Source organism: Phaethon lepturus, unplaced genomic scaffold, assembly GCF_000687285.1.
Source record: "Phaethon lepturus isolate BGI_N335 unplaced genomic scaffold, ASM68728v1 scaffold11837, whole genome shotgun sequence".
In the NCBI taxonomy this organism is placed as follows: Eukaryota; Metazoa; Chordata; class Aves; order Phaethontiformes; family Phaethontidae; genus Phaethon; species Phaethon lepturus.
In genome coordinates this window covers 73,117-91,646 of record NW_010552549.1, presented here as the reverse complement: position 1 = coordinate 91,646, position 18,530 = coordinate 73,117, and the positions used below count along the sequence as shown (strand labels likewise).

General features: G+C 52.4%; 1 protein-coding gene across 1 annotated transcript in view; it reads right to left on the bottom strand.

Moving 5' to 3' along the window:
- Positions 1-2,085: 2,085 nt before the first annotated feature.
- CHD6 (chromodomain helicase DNA binding protein 6) overlaps positions 2,086-18,530 on the bottom strand; it is a gene marked incomplete at its 5' end in the record, with an annotated part of 46,569 nt that continues 30,124 nt past the window's right edge. Inside the window, 12 exons of the mRNA XM_010291244.1 lie at positions 2,086-3,337; positions 5,398-5,502; positions 6,559-6,678; positions 8,470-8,661; positions 9,387-9,833; positions 10,503-10,709; positions 10,997-11,145; positions 11,713-13,278; positions 14,427-14,635; positions 16,774-16,993; positions 17,622-17,679; positions 18,413-18,473. Coding sequence (XP_010289546.1) covers positions 2,447-3,337; positions 5,398-5,502; positions 6,559-6,678; positions 8,470-8,661; positions 9,387-9,833; positions 10,503-10,709; positions 10,997-11,145; positions 11,713-13,278; positions 14,427-14,635; positions 16,774-16,993; positions 17,622-17,679; positions 18,413-18,473 — 4,225 coding nt within the window. The remainder of the gene's footprint in view (positions 3,338-5,397; positions 5,503-6,558; positions 6,679-8,469; positions 8,662-9,386; positions 9,834-10,502; positions 10,710-10,996; positions 11,146-11,712; positions 13,279-14,426; positions 14,636-16,773; positions 16,994-17,621; positions 17,680-18,412; positions 18,474-18,530) is intronic.

Below are 18,530 nucleotides of genomic sequence, written 5' to 3'. Positions count from 1 at the left end.
ATTTGGTGAAGAATGTATGTTTGTGTGAGTAGCCATGAAAACCGGTGAAGATTTGGCATTTGTTTTGGATATGATGGAAAGTAAGAAGCCACTTAACGCCTTACAGTCTAAATAATCCACAGAGTATATCGGGTTGCAAAAGGGTCACAAAGTAGCAGTCAAAGAGAAGCCTAAACACCCAGAGACATAGCATACATGTCTGATAAGGAAGAACAAGGTATAGAGCATGCTGGCTAATTAAATAAATTTCACTTTAAACCCTGTTCCTTGTGTAACCCTGGCAAAACCATCCTGTAACAAGAAATGGACTCTGACGAGATTTCTGTATCCATTCACAGTAAGGCTTTGAAGATATATGAAGTTTTATAGCATTTGTATTTTCAGGATTTAGGGCAAGTACATGTTCTTCTACTGAATAAAAAGAAAGTTAGTACTTAAAAGGTTCAAAAATATATCAATTGTGATTTTTTTTTTACATAAATAAATTATATTGATTTTGGATTTAACAGCTGAAAAAACCCTTTCTGCTTCCACTGGAGGCAAAACTGAACAAAATGTTAGTTAAATAGAGATAGCAGCATTTCTAAGAAATCTGTCGATAGTGATACAGTATCTATACTACAAGCACGTTATTAAATAGAACACATTTAATTATGGGGGGGTTGCATTATGATTGGTTACATACTTAAAAAAAAATCATCCAATCCAGTAAACTGGGAATAAATTCCGTGAAAATATAAACCAAATGCTTTTTAGACCATGGGTAACAGACTTCTTTGAGATGCTAATTTTAACATGTACATAATTTATAATCCCAAATGTATAAAAGACAATGACAAAAAGCATCATAAATAAATAATGCAAACTGAAATAGTTATGTCAAAACATTTGGACCATCTGATAAATTAGCAAAACTGTAACAGAAAATAAGTAAAAAATACAGTAAATTGTGACAACCAAATGTGAAACCGATTACTAGCACGCTCCCAACTCCCTCACCAGCCTGCCTTTTATCTCACTGCTGCACCATCGTGGGTTTATTTCAAGTCTCAAACCATGAGCTGCAAATAAGAACAAGCCCAAGTGAAAGAAAAATTAAACAAGGAGTGAGGGGAAGGAGAAATAAGAAGAGTTGCCTGTGGAGGTGTCTCAGTACCCAGAGCTGCGGGGGGCTGACGGCATTAAAATCTGTCCATTTAAAATGCAGACGTCAAAATGGTTTGCCAATGGGGGTGGGACTCGGAAATACTGTTCAACAGCCAACGGAATGGAAAGAAGACAACAAGGTCATCTCTTCACAGTCTAGCGCTAGAAAAGAAAAAACTCGAGCTCTGAAAGTCTCAACGGTCCTTCTCAGAGGATTCCCCAAACAGGAAAGCTGGCCTACAGCCTCTTCCCTGTTTGCTGGAAGGACGTTGCTTCTGGGGTAAGGAGTGGAAAACATAAAAACTCAAAAAGCCTCAGTGTTCATACAAGAGCATTAAAATCAGTGTGGCCTGTTCACGGCTGGAAAAAAATCCCTGTACAGCACTTCTACTGCCATAGGTGAGAACTAACGCCATAGAGGAGAACTGAAGACTAGCAGAATGATGAAGAAACTGGTAGCTACAGGTACAGTAATCCCAGAAAAGTCATGCAAGATGTGCAAAACCTTTCCAGCTCAAGCTGAAAAGTTCTTGTAACTATAGAGGAAAGGGCAACTAAACTCCACTTAATGTAAAACCAAACGTTGGTTTTAAAAAATACGAAAGAATGTCTACGTCATATTTTCACTCGCTGCAGTTTGTCTCCAAACCTTTGAGGTGGGGGTGATAAAGAAATTATATCACTACCAGTTATGCTTCTTCCTTTCAAAGAAATGAATATATGCGTTTTTCAATCATTAGTTATATACTTCTGTCTATACTACTATTCTAGTAACCATGATAAAATAGGGAAATACTTTAAATCAAAAATACACATTAGCACTTACTATAGCTGTGCTTTTTACCCCCAAATACAGGCTTTTTCGTTCAGTGTCGCTGTTGACAGAAATACCCTTGTCTGTGTGTAGACCAAGAGGTAAAGACTTTTCTTTTGCTCTTGTTTTTTTGCTGCTTTTTCTTCTCAAAGGAGTGAGCAATTTGGGGGGGTGACCGAGTAGTGGATTTGCTATCATCGGCTGGGATGAACGACTGGAAAAACAGAACGAGAATTCGGTGCCTCCCATACTAGCTAGACAACACTGTTTATCTAATAAAGTGGCAAGACCCTGCAACTATTAACATGTAGTATGTCACCAGAGTTTTTTCTGACAGGGAATTAGGTAGATAATATTACTCATGGAAACACAGGTTTATGAAGGCGGAGCGGGGCGGGAGGGTAAGTAACAAAGAGTTTATGGGATAAGAAACTCACAAGCCACAATCTTTTTGTGTTTTTTTTTTTTTTCAACGAAACAAAAGTTCTAATTGGTATCGCGAGCCGCTCCGCGCTCCTCCTCTGCTGGTCCGTCCTGCTCTTTCTCTGCCGACAAAGGCGGTGTTTGCTCTGCACAGTTTTGACTGTTTGCAGCTTCTTTTTCCGGCAGCAAGACAGTTTCTGGCTCTGGGTTTGCCGATTCCCCTTTCGCTTTCTTCCTCTTCCGCTTCTGGCTTTCCAGGTTCGCTGCCTCTGAGTGTCTGGTTTGCTGTATGCTGGGCAGCGCCATGCCGATGCCAGGGGAAAGAAACATTGAGGGATAGATCAGTCCAGGAGACATCCCTGGGATAAGAAACGGGTTAAAAGCTACAGGACTACTGGTAGTTATTGCGGATTCTGTCTGATTAGAAAACGAACTAGGACCAGGCTTCTCTTCTGAGAGAGTTTCTTTTTTCACATCCTGGCTACTCTGTCTATCCTCAGTAGCTTTCTCTGCGCTGGCTGTACCACTTTTCGTTGTGCTTGTTAACGAAGTCGGAGCAGTCGCAGTACAAGTAGTTGTCATAGGGGGGTTGAGAAGTCCTCCAACGCCAAACATCTGTGGCACAGTAGCCATGCCCGGCAGCATCATGGGCAACATACTCAGGGTGCTTTTCACATCCTCGCCGGCAGGCACTGCTGCAAATCCAGCAGGAAACCCAACCAGCCCGGTCAGAGGGATCCCTTGCATGTTTCTCATGTTCTGAAGTCCTACTAGATCCATTCCAGCAATCAGTCCGTTCATGAACAATGGTCCCATGCCAGATGAAGAATCTGCTACAACACCAGGGCCTTTAATGAGTTCGCTTCGGGGCCTTCTCCCCCTCCGGCGGGGCCCTGCATCTCGGAGCACAGGTTCGGTTAGGATGCGATTGAATTTGCTTTCTGGTAAGTAGCCCTGAGAACAAAACACACACAAGAGAAAACACCTGACGGTTATTACTGCATCAAAGGAAATCTGGCTTTTCTGTGCTTGCATCTGCATCCCAGATGGTGTCAGCACAGAAATATTTGCCTACATGATATGGAATTTGAGAGGTACGCACAACTTTTCCCCAAGGGATGCTGCCAAATGCCAAACACCCTCACTCTGCCCTGGCATGATACTGCAGTGTCACAGTGCACGGGGAGGAAAGGAGGAAGCACATTTTTACCCTGCATTTTCACCCAAGCCCTCAGCATCGTCTGTTCACAACACGAGAAGCACCGGGGCAGCTCCGCGTCAGACACCGACTTAGCTCCCTTCCCAGCTTTAATCATGACTTCAGCAACAGGTGAAAAATCATGTCTTTTAGATGTGAAGGGCCAAATTTTCAATGCTCTGCAGGACAGCAAAGCTCTATGGGATGACACACAGAGAGTGGACACGCTGTCTGAGGAGCTCCTGGTTAGAGCTTTGCTGAGATGGCAGGAAGGTTCTTCTGAGCATTCAGATACGGGACCAAAACCCAGTGGCCACAACCGGGTGAGACTGTCTGGTTACACAGAGCAGTGTGGGGGGATCCATAGCGCAGTTTAAAACTCCATTTTTCAGCAACCTCATCACAGACATTTAAACATTTCCCTTTGTGGCTCCCTTGAGTTTCAATATTGCTGCTCTTTGAGCCGTTTCTAATAATAGGTTTAGGTAGGAAAAGTATTTCCCATTGACACCTGCAGTGCAGAAACTTGAATCAAATGACCCCAGCAGTCTCCACAGCACAGCTACTGCCCAAAGAGGGAGAATCTTCTGCTCTGCTCCCACTGGCACATGGGAAAACCTGCATGGGACCGTGACCATGCCTGGGCTCTGCGGGGCAGCCGACCCCGTGCTCCCATCTGCCCAAGCACCCGGAGCAGCCAGATATCCCTCCACATGCACGTGTCAGGACGGATGCGCACTCGCCAAAAGCAAAGTGCTGATGGGGCTCAGGGGTGCGAATGCTAAGGGGCATGCAGCCACCAAGCCAGGGCGCGTGAGTGGGTGCCGGGGGCAGCGGCCAGGCACACAGCTAGTCCTATTGGCAAGGAGACTGTCCTCTCCAAACGAAGGTGAGGAAGAGCTGCCAGCCCACACAGGTGCTGGCTGCCCAGACAGGGCGCTGACGCCAGCCCGGACATGGAGCTGCTTCCTGGGGAGTAGGACAGACCATGCCAAATCTCCAGCAGTAATTAAAAGCAAATTTGAGAGCAGTACAAACCTCTAAGCCAATCAATTCCCTCTCCAGTCCCCTGCAAGGGTGTCACACAAACCACTGAGGCCACAAAAACAGGGAGCGGGCAAGAGGGACCACAGGGAGAAGTCTGGATAAGGCCAGCCCGCAGAGTGGGGAAGGGCGATCTGGCAGCGCCCACGGCCGGAGGGGAGAGCGCTCCTCCTCCGCAGGCTCTGCCACGCAGCGCGGCAGGGACTGGTGTGATGAGCAGGGTGAATGAACGCAGCGAGGCGAGGCTCCGTCCTGCCCCTCTCCCTGCCAGCACCTGAGCCTTCAGGCCTGGCGACCTGTGGGGCCTTTAGCAGGCCCAGGGCTGCACAGGCAGAGTTTGCAAGAGCTGATGAAAAGCTTTGGCTGAGGGTATTTTTGAAAATTTGACCCACGAGAATGTGTTTTGTCCACCTCCTGTGGTCCAGCACCTGAGGTGAATTATTGCTCCTAGGGCGATTCTCTTGCCCCTGCTATTTCTAAGCATCCTGAGGCTTTCTGGACAGTCACCCTGAGCTGTGGAGCCCTTTTCCCAGGGTGCTGACCCCCTTCTCTCCTTTCCCTGGCCGCGCTGCTGAGCTGTGGCACACGCCCAACCTCCCTCTCTGCCACGCGAGTGCTCCCGGTGCTGCCGGCCCTGCAGCTATCCCCTCCCGTGCGCACAGCTGAGGTCCTGCCTCGCAGCTCCCAGATCCTCACTGGAGAAAGGTTGTGGGGATGGGGAGGGGAAAGAAAAGATGACATGATACAGATTTCTCCAAAAGCTCTAACTTACTGAAAGCTTAACAATGTCAGCCCAGTCAGCTGCAACAGCATACTCCAAGTTTGCATCAAGCCACCTTGGCAATTCCTTCAATGCTGGTGCCGTGGCTCCCCCTAACTATAAAACACAGCAGAAGGATGACCTCTATTGCAGAAAGAGTTATGTAAAATAATACAAGAAATACGATTACACTTTCCCTAGCTCCTTGCTTTGGGATGCTATTTGGCTGGGGCAGAGACTCTTTCCTTGCTACACATCTTTGCAGGACTCGGTATGCGCCTGCTGCCTCCAGACACACATTTCAGGGAGAAAAGGCAAGTTCAGCCTCTGTGGCCCGTCCCATCGCCCTCCCCATGAACAAGTGATGGGGACAGAGCTTCTATGAAAGCCGTGCTCAGAACCGGACAAACCCACCAATTCACCCAGGTTTCCGATGGCCATTGTGGGTGTAACAGAGGGAAACACAGATGTGACTGAAACAGCCTCTTTCTGCCTCACTTTTTAGTTTTGGTTTTAGACGTGATTATGTCACACCGCCTTCTGACCTAGTGCAGTCCTGGGTGTGTTTTAGGAAATTAATTTGGGTGTAAAGTATCCCTGAATGTCCCTTCTTATTCAGAGAGGTGAACATAAGTGCACTGGAGATTAAACTGCAGACAAGTAAATTCATGCTCCTTGCTCAGCAAGCAAGAAAAAGCCCTTCAAACCCTCCACTTTCCACATGCCCGGCAGTTGCATGGGTATTGGTATGCTCTGCCTGCACCTCGTAAGGAGGAACAAAACAAAGATATCTCCATAGCAATATTACAGTTTGTGGCATATTGCAGTGAATTCAAGGGAAACAATGAAATCGAGAATGGGATGCACCAGCCAGGGCTGTGCTGATGGTGGCTTTAAAGCCAAAGGCTGAATCCCTTTGCCATTGCGGAGTCTGTGTACCCTGGCAAGGGTGAACACTCAGACTTCCCTTACTTCACACAGAAGTCACTTATTTCGCAGGTCTGTATCCCCTCGGGCACACAGGTGTCACAGGATAGTATAGATCAGTGACGTTTTCCGGACTTTTGTCCCATCCATAGGCTTCTCTGGATTAAATCTCCCCACAGGTGAGCTTGGGGTCTGCTAAGCATTTCAAGACACCAACTGCAGAGCACAGAACAGGCCTTCGCTTACCCGCCGTCCGGTACCCTTATGTACCACAGGCACCCGCTCCTCTCCCGTGAGTGAGTTAATGTCCAATTTGCTAGGGTCCTTGCAGCGTTGCCTCCTCTGCTTGGGTTTGTCTGAAAAATTCTGGAGTACAAACAAGACAACGTTAATGAGACTAGACAGCTTAATGACCCTGGATGGCTACAAGCCCTGCTGGAGAGTGACACAGATGAGCTCCCGAGGGACAGAGGGTCCCTGCAGACTTGGGCAGGAGGAGCGCGAGCGGCACAAGCTGGTCTCTGCCACAGGGCCAGCTCTCAAGTGAGCACAATTGATTTTTGTAGGTATAAAAGGGTTTTCAGTATCCCCACCTAGACTGCTCCATCCCTTTCTAATTCTCCCCTGATCCTAAAACTGTAACCTGCTGCCAACTCCTATACATGCATCTGTGAACGGCGCACTAACTACAACAAGGAAAAAGGAGAGAGAACAGGTCTGTGTGTGCCACGTCATGTCAGTGTGATACAGCTACCCGCTTCTCACCAGCTCAGCTGTGATTTGGTTTGCTCCTACTTCAGCTGTTCCCACCACAGAGCTGCTGCACCACGTTTCCTTGGGATCAGAGCCCTTCAGGCCCGCAACTTACAGAGTTACAGCTGAGGTGTTGCACACCTGCTGTGTGCACCGAGTCCTGGCGTTCAGTGTGCCTGCAGGGATGTAGCATTATAATGAACTACTGCAAGCTCCGATTCCTGAGAGTCAAAGAAAAGACCCTGAGCTTGGTCTGTCCTTCAACAAGCTGAGTTGCTGCAGTACACCAAAGCAGCTTTCAAGCCATCCTACCTGGAGAGAGGACACCTGCCCTGACAGGGCTGGCCCAGGACGCTGGGGGCTTGCTGGGAGCAAGATGTTCACTAGCAGCATGGCCAGACTGGGTGAGCTCCAGTAAGCCCCCATGGAAAGCAAAGGCGATGGAAAGGAGTGGGAAGGCACCTCCACGCCCACTCCATCATCTGACTGCTTCTTGCAGTGCTCCTGGGAGGCTGGCCTCGGGCACAGAGCTGCACGTATCTCTGGACTTTGAAAAGCAAGGGCCATCCTGCCTGAGCAAAGGCTGGGCTCCTCATCTCTCATCTCTAACAAGCTCCAAAACACTAATGTCTTGCCTGTACTCCAAACTCCAGGGAATCCCTGCCTCAGGCACACAATCCTCCAGGACCAAGATGCAGCCTTTTATGTGTTACCACCACATTTCTTCCTACTCTGTTTTACAGCCAGTGCTTTGCCTCCCACATGGTCTAAATAGGCTCAATAAGCTGAAACCTGCTGTGAAACCAAGAGGTGGACGCTTATGACATGGCAAGAAGAATCAGACAGACTTTGCACCCCACTCTCTGCTACTCTGTTTTCCGATGGCGCCCATGGCCACGCAACCACAGCCTTTGCAGCCCGCAACACAGCTGCTTCAGTCCGGTTTTTAAAGCAAGGAGGTTTCATGTTGCCTAGGAACTTTTTTTAATACAACAGCACTGCCTAAAACGACCCCAGGTGAAAGGGAGCAACACAGACATACAAGCACCCAAATCCCTTTTCCCATTTCTCTCCCCATCCCTTGTGCTTCTGGAAGAGATTGCACTAATTGTGCATTGGGCAGACGAAGTGCCCGAGCTGGAGAACAAACCTTGGAGCACAAGGATGCAGCTCAGCACGTGCCTTTCACTGCTGTACAGGGAACTGTGCCCACCTCCCAGATGTGTGATGAACCTCCCAAACAACCCTGATGAACACCACAAGCCATGGTACAGGGAAAAAGGCTGCATTTTGAGACACTTTTTGTGGAAGCTCTGAACACAAAGGCCAACACACGAGGCAGATGCATGCACGCATGCACACACACACACACACGCACACACACACACTGAAGGCCAGCCTTACTGTGCCAAAGCTGGGAACGTCAAGTGTGTAGTCAGACTGCTGACGGAGCCAGTCGAGGAGACTCTTATTTGGGACAGCCTTCTCTGCTTGGCTGCCTGCAGCTGGGACTGGCTGTGGACTTGAGGTAGCAGCAACCGGCCCGTCGGGGAGGGGACTGTTCTGGGGGGGCTGCGGCTGGTCTTCCTGAACATCCTGATGTGGAGGGAGGAGTAGGGAGAGCCCAATCAGCAGCACGTGGTGATGCATGTGCACCCAGATAAGCAGAGAGATTAATCCAGAAAATTATCATTAAAATATATTAACAATATATATTGTTATTGAAAATATAGTAACAGATTAATCCAAAAATTCCCAGTGCCTGTTCCTTAAATCACCACCCACCAACGCATTTAAACTTCCACTCAGTCCTCAGCACTGGCAGCATGGAGGGCAGAAAGAGCTGGGAGATGCTTCTCAACTCACCTGGAAACACCATAATCACCAGGAAGACCAACTTCCCCCCAAAGCACTCCTAAAAGTGGTCTAGAGGGACTGGTCTTGCTCCCAGAGCCTCATGTTTTTTTTGAGTGGACCCCAGGGTAGAAGGAGAAAGGGTGCAGCAGGCTCTTGGCCACAGCTCCAATGCAAAGACCTTTCCTCATGTTCTCTAACCTTAGACACCCCTTGAGGTGGGACAGCTGCTATTGAGAATACTTAGCAGGGCTCAGACACGCCAGGCAGAGTGCTGCAAGCCAGCGGGAAGACTTCCCTTCCTTCCTGGAGTACTATCCATTCCTGCCTGCTGCAGCACAAGCCAAGCTGTCCTGGAGGAGGTCCCGCATTGTCATGTGCTGTGGAGCTTACAGGGGAGAGCTGGACCATGACACGAATCGTGCTGACTCCATCAGGACCAAGTGAAGTGGGGAGCATCAACCCACCTGCAGCCTGGTTGGAAGAGGCCTCTCCTTCAAGAAGATGAGGTCCATCCCTTCTACATTTTTTCTCCTGCCCCGTCTCCTCCTCATGGCAGCATCGTCTCTTCGGAGGCTGCCGTTTACGATTTGTCCCGTGACAGGATGGATTAAGCCTGCCTGGAGGATTCCAGACAAGTCCATGCCCAGGGAGCCCTGGAGGGTGTTCATGGTCCCCAGTTTGGGCATGTTTGTGTTCAGGGGGAAAGGAGAGGAGTTCCCTGGGGACCCATCAGATGCCCTGGACAAATCCACCGCTGCATCACGCCAGCCATTCAGCACAATGGGTGGATGAACATGGGTTGCTGCTAGCTGCTCCAAGCTCCTCTGTTTGGCATCTCTCTCCATCTCGAAGTCATAGGGCCTCCTGTGCTTCCGCTCGTCTTTTGCAAAGGCAGGGGTCAGGAAACCTTCCTGTGTGTATCAAAGCCATGGAGAGGGTTATGGCTGCTTGTGTACTGCCCAGGGACCACAGCTCTTCAAACCAACACTGAGCTAACAGTCAGGCTCTTCCGCCTCTCCACAGCAGCCCTGAAGGATGCCCTTTCCCTGTGTGGGAATGGTGCAGAAGCACCCTCACACACACTTTGATCTCCCAAGGTGCTGGGTGCTCTGCCAGCTGCTGGGCATTCAGGCGGGGGTCTCAGGCCAGCAGCTTCTGTCTCTGCACTGTGTCCAACAGTGACAGGAGATGAGAGAGAGCTGGTGACTGATGGGGCAGTGCCCTCTCCTGCACCCTTTCCTTTGGGATGCCAGGGCAGTATCTCCTTTTCCCCCTGACCATACCGGCTGCTCCCGGGCTGACTCTGGAAGCATCTCTACATCCACAGGAGCTGAGGAGCTGCCACAAGAACAGCCACCTTCCCAGGGGAGGAGCAGGGCTGGCAGGGGCCTGAGAGCACAGGGACCTCACCAGGAGCCCTCAGTGGAGGGGACCAAGTGGCTTAAGCCACGTGTTATACACCACAAGTGGCACCAAGAGGCAGTGAAAACCCAGGCCTCGCTTGGGGAAGTTCTGAGCACTTCTGGGCAACGATTCACCCCAGAGTCCCAAGCCTGTCCCTGCCCCAGGGGCCCCCTCACCTTTTGTACCTGTGAGATTAACACCCCATTATTGAAGCTGGGATCGGGGGCTTCTGACTCAGCAAAGCTGTTCCTGCTGCCAGCATTGCTGGCTACTGCTGGAGCCGTCAACAAGCTTTGTGTCTCAAACTGCTGGCTGGAGGAAGGCCACTTGCCCTTCAGGATGGCATGGCAGATGTTGTCAATACGGTTGATGATCACACGGTCCTGCAAACAGAACTGGACAGTGTCAGGCTGGGACTGGAATGACTGACTCATGTATGTCATTTCAGGATGAAAGACAAACCCAGCTCTGGTGACCTCAGCTCAGCAGGGAGCTGCTTTGGGGCAAGTGTGTCCATGGCACGAGTGCTTGGAAAGAGCGCTCCGCTTACAGCATCCGTGAGGAGCCATGTGTGGAGGACCAGGAGGCAGAGCTGGGGCTGTGTGAGGCACTGCTGGTCAGGACTATGCAGTACCACTTGCGATACAAACTGTGTTAATTTTAAACTCACCTTAGGCCACTCAGAGAAGGAGTAAAGCGTCTTCTCCTGCAGCAGCTGGGCTATGGTTGGTGCCCGGGCATCTTGAAGGTCATCGATCTCACGAGGGAGGACAGAAGCAGAACTTTTGCTCTCTTCCTCCAAGTACTTCTCTGGACCATCTGAGAAAGCGACAGAAAACAGAGCCCATCACTGCCCTGCCTCCCTCACCCTCTCGAGGCAGGAGCAACTCCTCACACCTTCCCACCCCAATTCCACAAGGGTCCCATTCACCAACCAGCCACCAAAAAATGCAGCAGCCCTCAGTCATAGCAGGCGGCCCATGCTGCTCAGGAAGGGCCAGCACTCCCCTGGGCTGAGTCTGGGGGGCTTGTATTGCAGTGGCTCCCTCCCTGACCATCCCCATACCCTGGGCAGGCGAGAAGGAGCTGCTCGCCAGGCAGTGCCCTATGCCAGGAAGGGAAGAGTGTCCTGCATTCCATGGGATGCTCACGGCAGAAGGGCTGCTGGGGCTCAGGGTGGGGGATTCTGGCCAGCCCTGCTGGCAAACGCAGCCACCAACCCTTTGTTCCCCAATCACATCAGCTAGAGAGACCCCAACTCCTGCAGAGGGGAGGCCGCTCTGGGGCTTGGCAGCCCCAAGGCTTTGGCTCTCCAGGGAGGACAGCCGGTCCCTCCCACCCCAGCTGGAGGTGACTGTCAACCGGAGGAAGCTCTCAGGACAGTACCTTGACTCTGGCTGCTGCTGGCTTTCTCCCTCTCATCTCTGTTCTCACACTCTTCTTGCTTCACCCCCTGGGGCTCGGGGCACAGGGCCTCTCTGCAGCCTGCCTGCCCCTCAGCCCCTCGGCCCCAGGCTTCCCCCCCGGCACAGGGGGGCTCTGCCCCTGGGGACCCCAGCAGAGCTGCAGGCAGGCTGAAAGCCTGGCTCTGAGCCCGGCCCGGTGAGTGCTGCAGGGTGCTCTCCTCATCCAGGCCACAGTCCTCTCTGCCCTCTGGCCTGGGCTCCGCCAGTCCTTCAGGTGTCCCCAGCCCCAGGGACTCTCTCTCGCCATTCACGTCTTCTGGGCAAGTGTCCTCGGGTGTGGGGAGGCCAGAGCTCTGCTCCTCGCCCCCCAGTTCATTAGCCTCAGCGTCACAACCAGGCCTGGTCCTGGGACCACTCAAGCCTTCCACAACATCTGCTGCTGTCTCAGAGTTATCATCGTCCTCTTCTTCCTCCTCATCTTCCTCGCTGTGGCTCTGACTTGGCCCTGACTTTGCCTCCATTCCTTTCTCCTGCAGCAGATTGATGAACCTCTGCTCAGGAGGAACCTTTATTTCATAGTTATGAAGACTGGGACTGTAGAGCCCCATGCTTATGACCCCTTCCACGGCACCGTGCTCAGGCAGCACTGGCGCAGGGCTGGTGAGGGCTCCCTTCTGCTGCAAGGCTTCGCAGAGCTCTGCTGGGACGCTCTGCGAAGGGTTGCTTTCAGGGGTAGAAGGTGAAGGCTCAGCTTCCTCGTTCTGACTGTCCATTCGACCACAGCCCACCTGCAAACTCTCTAGGAAGGGATTCTCTCTCATGACATCTGCATCGCAGCTGGACGGATCCTCATCCCCCTCTAGCTTGCCCTCAGAGAGTTTAGCAACGCTGCTTCCAACATCTGTACAACTTGGGCTGTCTCGGGCGAGGGAGCTTTGCTCGCTGTTACAGGCCTTCTCATCGTACATCATGCACACCAACGAGTCTGGCAGAGAGCTCTCATCATAGTTACTGGAAATGATGTCCCGGACTTTAGACATGAATGTTTCACAGTTTGCATCCGGCGGACTGCTCCCAGTCTGGGACACAGTGTGGTCTACAGTTTCGAGCTTGATCTGACTCTCGGCTTCATTCTCCAGGGATTCGCAAGCCCGGTCCACCTGGCTGTACAGAGGGGAACTGTAGAGTTTGGTGTTAGTCTGGTAAAGGCAGCACAGGGTTTCTGGGCCTGGGAGCCCCGTTCTTTTATGCTGGGCATAGTTCCTGTATGCATCTAAAAAAGACAGCTGGGGGTCATTCATGATGTAGTAGTCAGTGCGATTCAGGCCATGCTTGGCGGTGCCGATCAGCAGGTCCCGATCGTGTTTGCCACACTCCCACCACACCGGCAGGTAGAGGCTCGGCCGACACAGCTTGAGCCGCTCATGGAGCTGTGGACACTTGAGCACCTGCTCGCGCACCTTTCGCAGAAGCTCGATACGGTAGAGGGTTCTGGCAGCACGTTCTTCTGTGATGGGCTCCACGTAGATGTCAGGGTCTGGGGGACCTACAGTAGGGATAGAAAAGCCAAGGCCCCGTTATACAGACTGATGAGAGTTACTCGGAGGCAGTGATGAGCAAGGTGAGTTTTAACTCTCGCTCAGACTGCAGGTGAGGTGGGGGAGTGCTTGTAGCCACTGCTGAGGTTTCTTTTCCCAGTCTCACCATCTTCCATTCATTTGCCATAAAATGGACACATGGGAGTAAACTCCCTCAACTTTAGCAGCTGGATCAAGAGCAGCACTTGGCTGCAGAGGATTTCAAAATCTTGTCTGAGCTCTGCTCCATCAGCACCAGCAGTGCTGGAGCTTCCTGGACTTGCCGGCAGAGTGGCTCCCTGGGGTCTGAGCCTCTGGTAGCCCTTCAGCAGGTTCTCAGGGAAGGGATTCCCTCAACTTAACACCTACCTAAGGCATTAACACACACACACAAGGAACTGTGCCTGAGACCAGATGTCCTGACAGGTCTGAGACAAAATCCTTTCTGCTGCTGTTAAAAGCAAATCGCTTTGTGCTTAAACAGCCCCAAGCAGCTTTTCATCTGCCATGTCCTGCAGGGTGCCAGTGCACTGGGGGTCTGCAGGGTACTCTGAGAAAATAGATGCCCTGTGTGCTGGCCAGGCTTTCCAAGTCTCCTGCAGTGGGTTCAGACTCCCTTTACTCTGTAGCAGAGCTCTCTAGTCAGCTATGCCACAGCACGGACACTGTGTGGACTCTTTCCAGTGCCAGCAGAGAGATGCTCAGAAAGAATGCGGCAATACAGATCGCTCCAACAACCCCCAGCTCCAGTGTGGAGAAGATGTGATCTGCTGCTGCTTTACTTCCCTTCCCTCACATCTAGAGGTTGCTGTCTTGGATAAAATTGGTTGTGATTTCACGGGAGAGCTCTGTGAGACCTGTGACAGCAGGGGCTGGAGCTTACAGGGCTGCCCTACCTTCTCATTGTGTTGGGGAGGCAGTACATGGTGATGATAAGGCAGCCAGAAACGCACATAGCTTCTCCAAGCTCACAGCCTACCTGGTGTCTCATTGCCTCCAACTGTCCCTGAAACTCCTCCCTTGCTCTCCTGCTCCACAAGAGCAGTGGGACTGTTTCTGACCTATGGTTATATGGACCTACTGTTACCTGCCCATAAGCCATGCAATTACCACTCACCATCCTCTTTCCACAGTGGGAGTCCACAGACATTCTTGCACATGGCCACGAAGCTGTAGAAGTATTTCTCCAGGCTCTCATCTGTCTTCTTCTCCAGTCGAGAGATGGCTCGGAACTGGGCCCAGTCAAAGATCTTTTTCTCCTGGTCATAGATAACCCCAAAGGAGGAGACAGTGCGGTAGAAATCTGCCTGCTCCCTCCTGGTCCACCTGTGGGTCAGGGAGGAGACATGAACAGCACTGAGATATGTTCACACTTCAGCATGGTCAAGGCACCAGGCAGAGAGGCTCAGAGAGGACTACCTAGTTACTGCCCACCAGTTCTGAGGGAGCTGCCAGGAGGAGCACACTAGGGAGATCACCACAACCTGAGATCCTCTGCCTTATGGCGCATAGTGAGAAGAAGTGAAGGCCACAGGCCCTCTGGCTCTTGGCTCACTGTTGAAAAAACACTCTCAGCTATTTGAAAAAACACTAAGCGCAGCTCCTGCCTGTGCTGCCCATAGGGCGCAGACTCCAGCAGCTTCTGTGGAGGCACAAACCTATCTCACCTACTCGCTTCTTGCCACATCGAGTTGTCTCATCACCTCTCCATGGAAAGGCCAATTCTCAGTACCAGGAGTTAGAAAATAAGGTCCTGCAGACACAGCTTCTTCCAGAGAGAAACTGGGACTGGGCTTCGTGGCTGTAAGGGTCCCAATAACAAACACCATCAACCATGATGAGTCCTGTGGGCTCCTGGGTGCTATGGGTGGGTGTCACCCCCTCCCCACGGCAGGAAAGCAGCCATGGTGATGAGGGTTTTCAGTTACAGCAGTCTTAGAGCACAACTTTCACTCTGGCTTGGACCCTTTAAGCTTTCACCTCGCGGGGATTACTCAAAGGAACGATCCAGGACAAAGATGGTGAAGAGCATCGTGGGCAAATACAGCCCCAGGCAAAGAAAGCGCAGAGAAACAGGCCACAGAGAACAGACCAGGTGCAAACTGCAGGGCAAGCGCAGAAGCAGGTCACAACACAGAAAGGTGAGTGCTGTGGGCTGAAGAAAGCTTAAAGTCAAATCTCAGCTCCTCTGAATTGCAGCTCTGAGCCAGCACCAGCAAGCAGCTGGGACATGTCAAAGGAGAGCAGACAGGGTGACAGCACCCACAGCACTCCCCAACTGACCAAACTATACCTAGACCAGCAGTTCCACCTCCAATCTCAGAGACCATGGGCCCTCTGCAGTGATATTTCATTCCAAGAAGTAGAATAACAACAAGAAAGTTAGCAAAAATATCAATGATCCAAATTAAGGAGCCCAACAGCAAGTTTGTTGAAAGGCCTCCAATTAAAGGCTGGTGGGAAACTGCCTAGGACACTCCTGTAAGGAGACCCACCCCTGCCCCAAAAGCTCCAAGAATTAAAAAAAAAAAAGAATTAAAAAAAATTTAAAAAAGGAAATACCAGTCTGCTGTGGCATCCACAGCACAACCACTGATGCCCCCACCTTGAAGAGGGGACAGTACAACTGGAAGAGGAATGGGAGAGGGAAGATCAGTGGGCTGGAGCAGGTTCCACACAAGGAGGCCATGAAAAGAGAGCACAGGGCAGCACAGATACCACGCGGTTACGTGGGTTCCTGCAATGGGGACAGGTTCACAGGAGACAACGCCATTGAGGACTGTTGACCACAGAGAGCCCCTGCAGTTCAGGAAGTCCCAGGGCTGCACACTGGGAATTGGCAGCAACGGAGGCAGCATCACCCTGCTGCACACCCTCCCTGGCTTTTACAGAGAGCTGCTCCGGGTGCCAGGATGGTCCCACCATCCTTCCACTTACTGGGACACAAACGAAATGGGAGCACACCACAACCAGGACAAGCTACCACTGGGCTCCCGAGGCCACGAGCAGGAGGCTAATGCAGCAGCATGAGAGCCACGAGGGTCAGAAAGGCTACGCATGTGGGCTGTGACAGTGCTCATCCATCACCCCATATCCACGGTGTGTCCCAAGTGCACAACACTGCTCAGCAGCACTCGCTCTGCTGGGGCTGGGGGGTGATCCCTGGCCCAGCAGGTGCTGGATTTGACCCCGAAGAGCTGTCCCTCGCTTCCTTTCACCATGTCACCAGCTGCTACCTGCAAACTACAGTGGAGGCTGCTCCCCGGCCGGGCTGGCTGCTGGAGCCACAAGGCACCCTTGCAGCTGGGAGCAGCGTTCCCTGCGCAGCAGGGACCCACACGCCTGTGTCACATGGGCAGCTGGCTGCACAGACAACCGTGGTGACATTTGCCTGGGTAAATCGAGGGGGACGAGGATTTCAACTGTTCTAAATCAGCTTTGGAAAGGACCCTCTGCTGTGTTACCTTTTCTGCATTTCTTTGTTCACTGAGTCCATCTCAGAGGCTCTCCTGAACATCTCATCCTGCAGCCAGTATCCATGGTTACCGGGCACCAGCATCTCAGAACGGGGAGGCAGCTCTTTGCGGTTGCAGCGCTGGTAGACAGTGACGAGCCTCCGCAGTCTGGCTGTGAGGGCAGATGAGACAGGCCAGCAGGATCTGTCTGAGTCGGAGCCATCCTGGGCTTCAAACATCAGCAAGGACATTAGTATTTAATGCACACTTGAAGCCACAGGTTCCCACGGCCCTCTGGCCGGCTCCAAGAGTGCCCTCCCGCCTTCCCCCTCCTGTGGGGGACACCACGGATCACAGTCATGAGTGGGGGGCCCACAGCCTCACCGGGTATGAGCTTCCTTCAGAGAGAGCCCAGAGGCAGAGATCTGGGTAGGAATGACTACTCTGGGCCAGGCCATGCATGGGAGAGGACTGCAGCTCCCTGCTCAGCAGTGAGGCCAGCCAGCCCATGGCGTCTGCCAGCACTGCCTACTGCAGAGACCCTGCACGCTCACCTCATCCAGGCAACTGCATGGGCAAGGGCAGACTAATGGTTTCTAGGCAGCCCTGGCTGGCTTTGGCTGGAAACACTCTTTTTTGGGACTCTGGCTGCTCTACCACAGGGCCCATCCCTGGGTCACACGTGACTCTGCAGTGTGAGACATAGCCTGACATAGCCTGCCCAGGTGAAGCTACCTCATCCACTAACACACCACAGCGTGTCCCTCCCACCCAGCAGTGCCTGCCTCAGCGCTCTGGCTCTGGCTGTGCCACGCCAGCCACTGGCAAGCCACGCGCTATGGGAGATACGGCCTCACCTGCCGCTGGCTCATCCCGCTTCTCACTGGCTTCGCCCACCCCAGCAGCCACGATGTCCTGTAGAAGGAAACCATCAGAGAGGGCTCTCCAGCCCCGCACAGAATGCCCCATACCCGCAGCCCACCCAGCCCTGGCAGGGTACAGGGTGGCAGGACAGGCAGGGCCACGTGTCCTGTGCCCTCAGGCTGAAGTCACTGGCTGCCCTCGGCACATGGGATCACAGCAGCACGGACAGGGGAGGTGACAGCTCAGAGGAGCAGTGCTGTCCATTTTGGGCCTGGAGGGGAAGTTCACCACAGTGACACAGACTGTGACACTGCCCAGGACAGCAGCACTGTGACAGCCTCCGCTGCTCAGACAAACCCTGCACCCTCCCATGCTGCCTCGTTCACTGCTCTTCTTCTCCCCCAGGGCCATTTCTTTTGGGACAACCCTGACTCCTTTGCCAGGGCCCCACAGGCCTCCTGAAGCCAAGTGCGAGAGCCAGCACCCCTGGCAGTCCCCATCCCTCAGTCCCCCTCGGCTCCCCACGAGGCAGATGCTGCCCAGGTCGGCAGAAAACACACAGAAGCAACAAGCAGCAGATATGCTCCAGCGAGCAGAGATGACGCAGACAGCGTGGCGCAGAACCTGTGCATGGCACGGCAAAGCTGGCACAAAGCAGGGTCATCGGCAACTCTGGTTCCCCATTACCCTGCAGCAGAGCTGACAGAGTCAAGCCTGCAGCACAGGCCGGGAGAGCAGGCCTGGCAGCAGCAGGCATGCATCCACCACCATGAATCCCACTCACCTCCTGCTTTGGCAGCCCCTCCAGCTTTTCTCCACTGCTCTCTTCCTTTTCCATGCTGCCCCTGGGTAAGAGAGTGAATTCGTCCCTGGTAACGGCAGCACAGTCCCCTTGGCTGTGC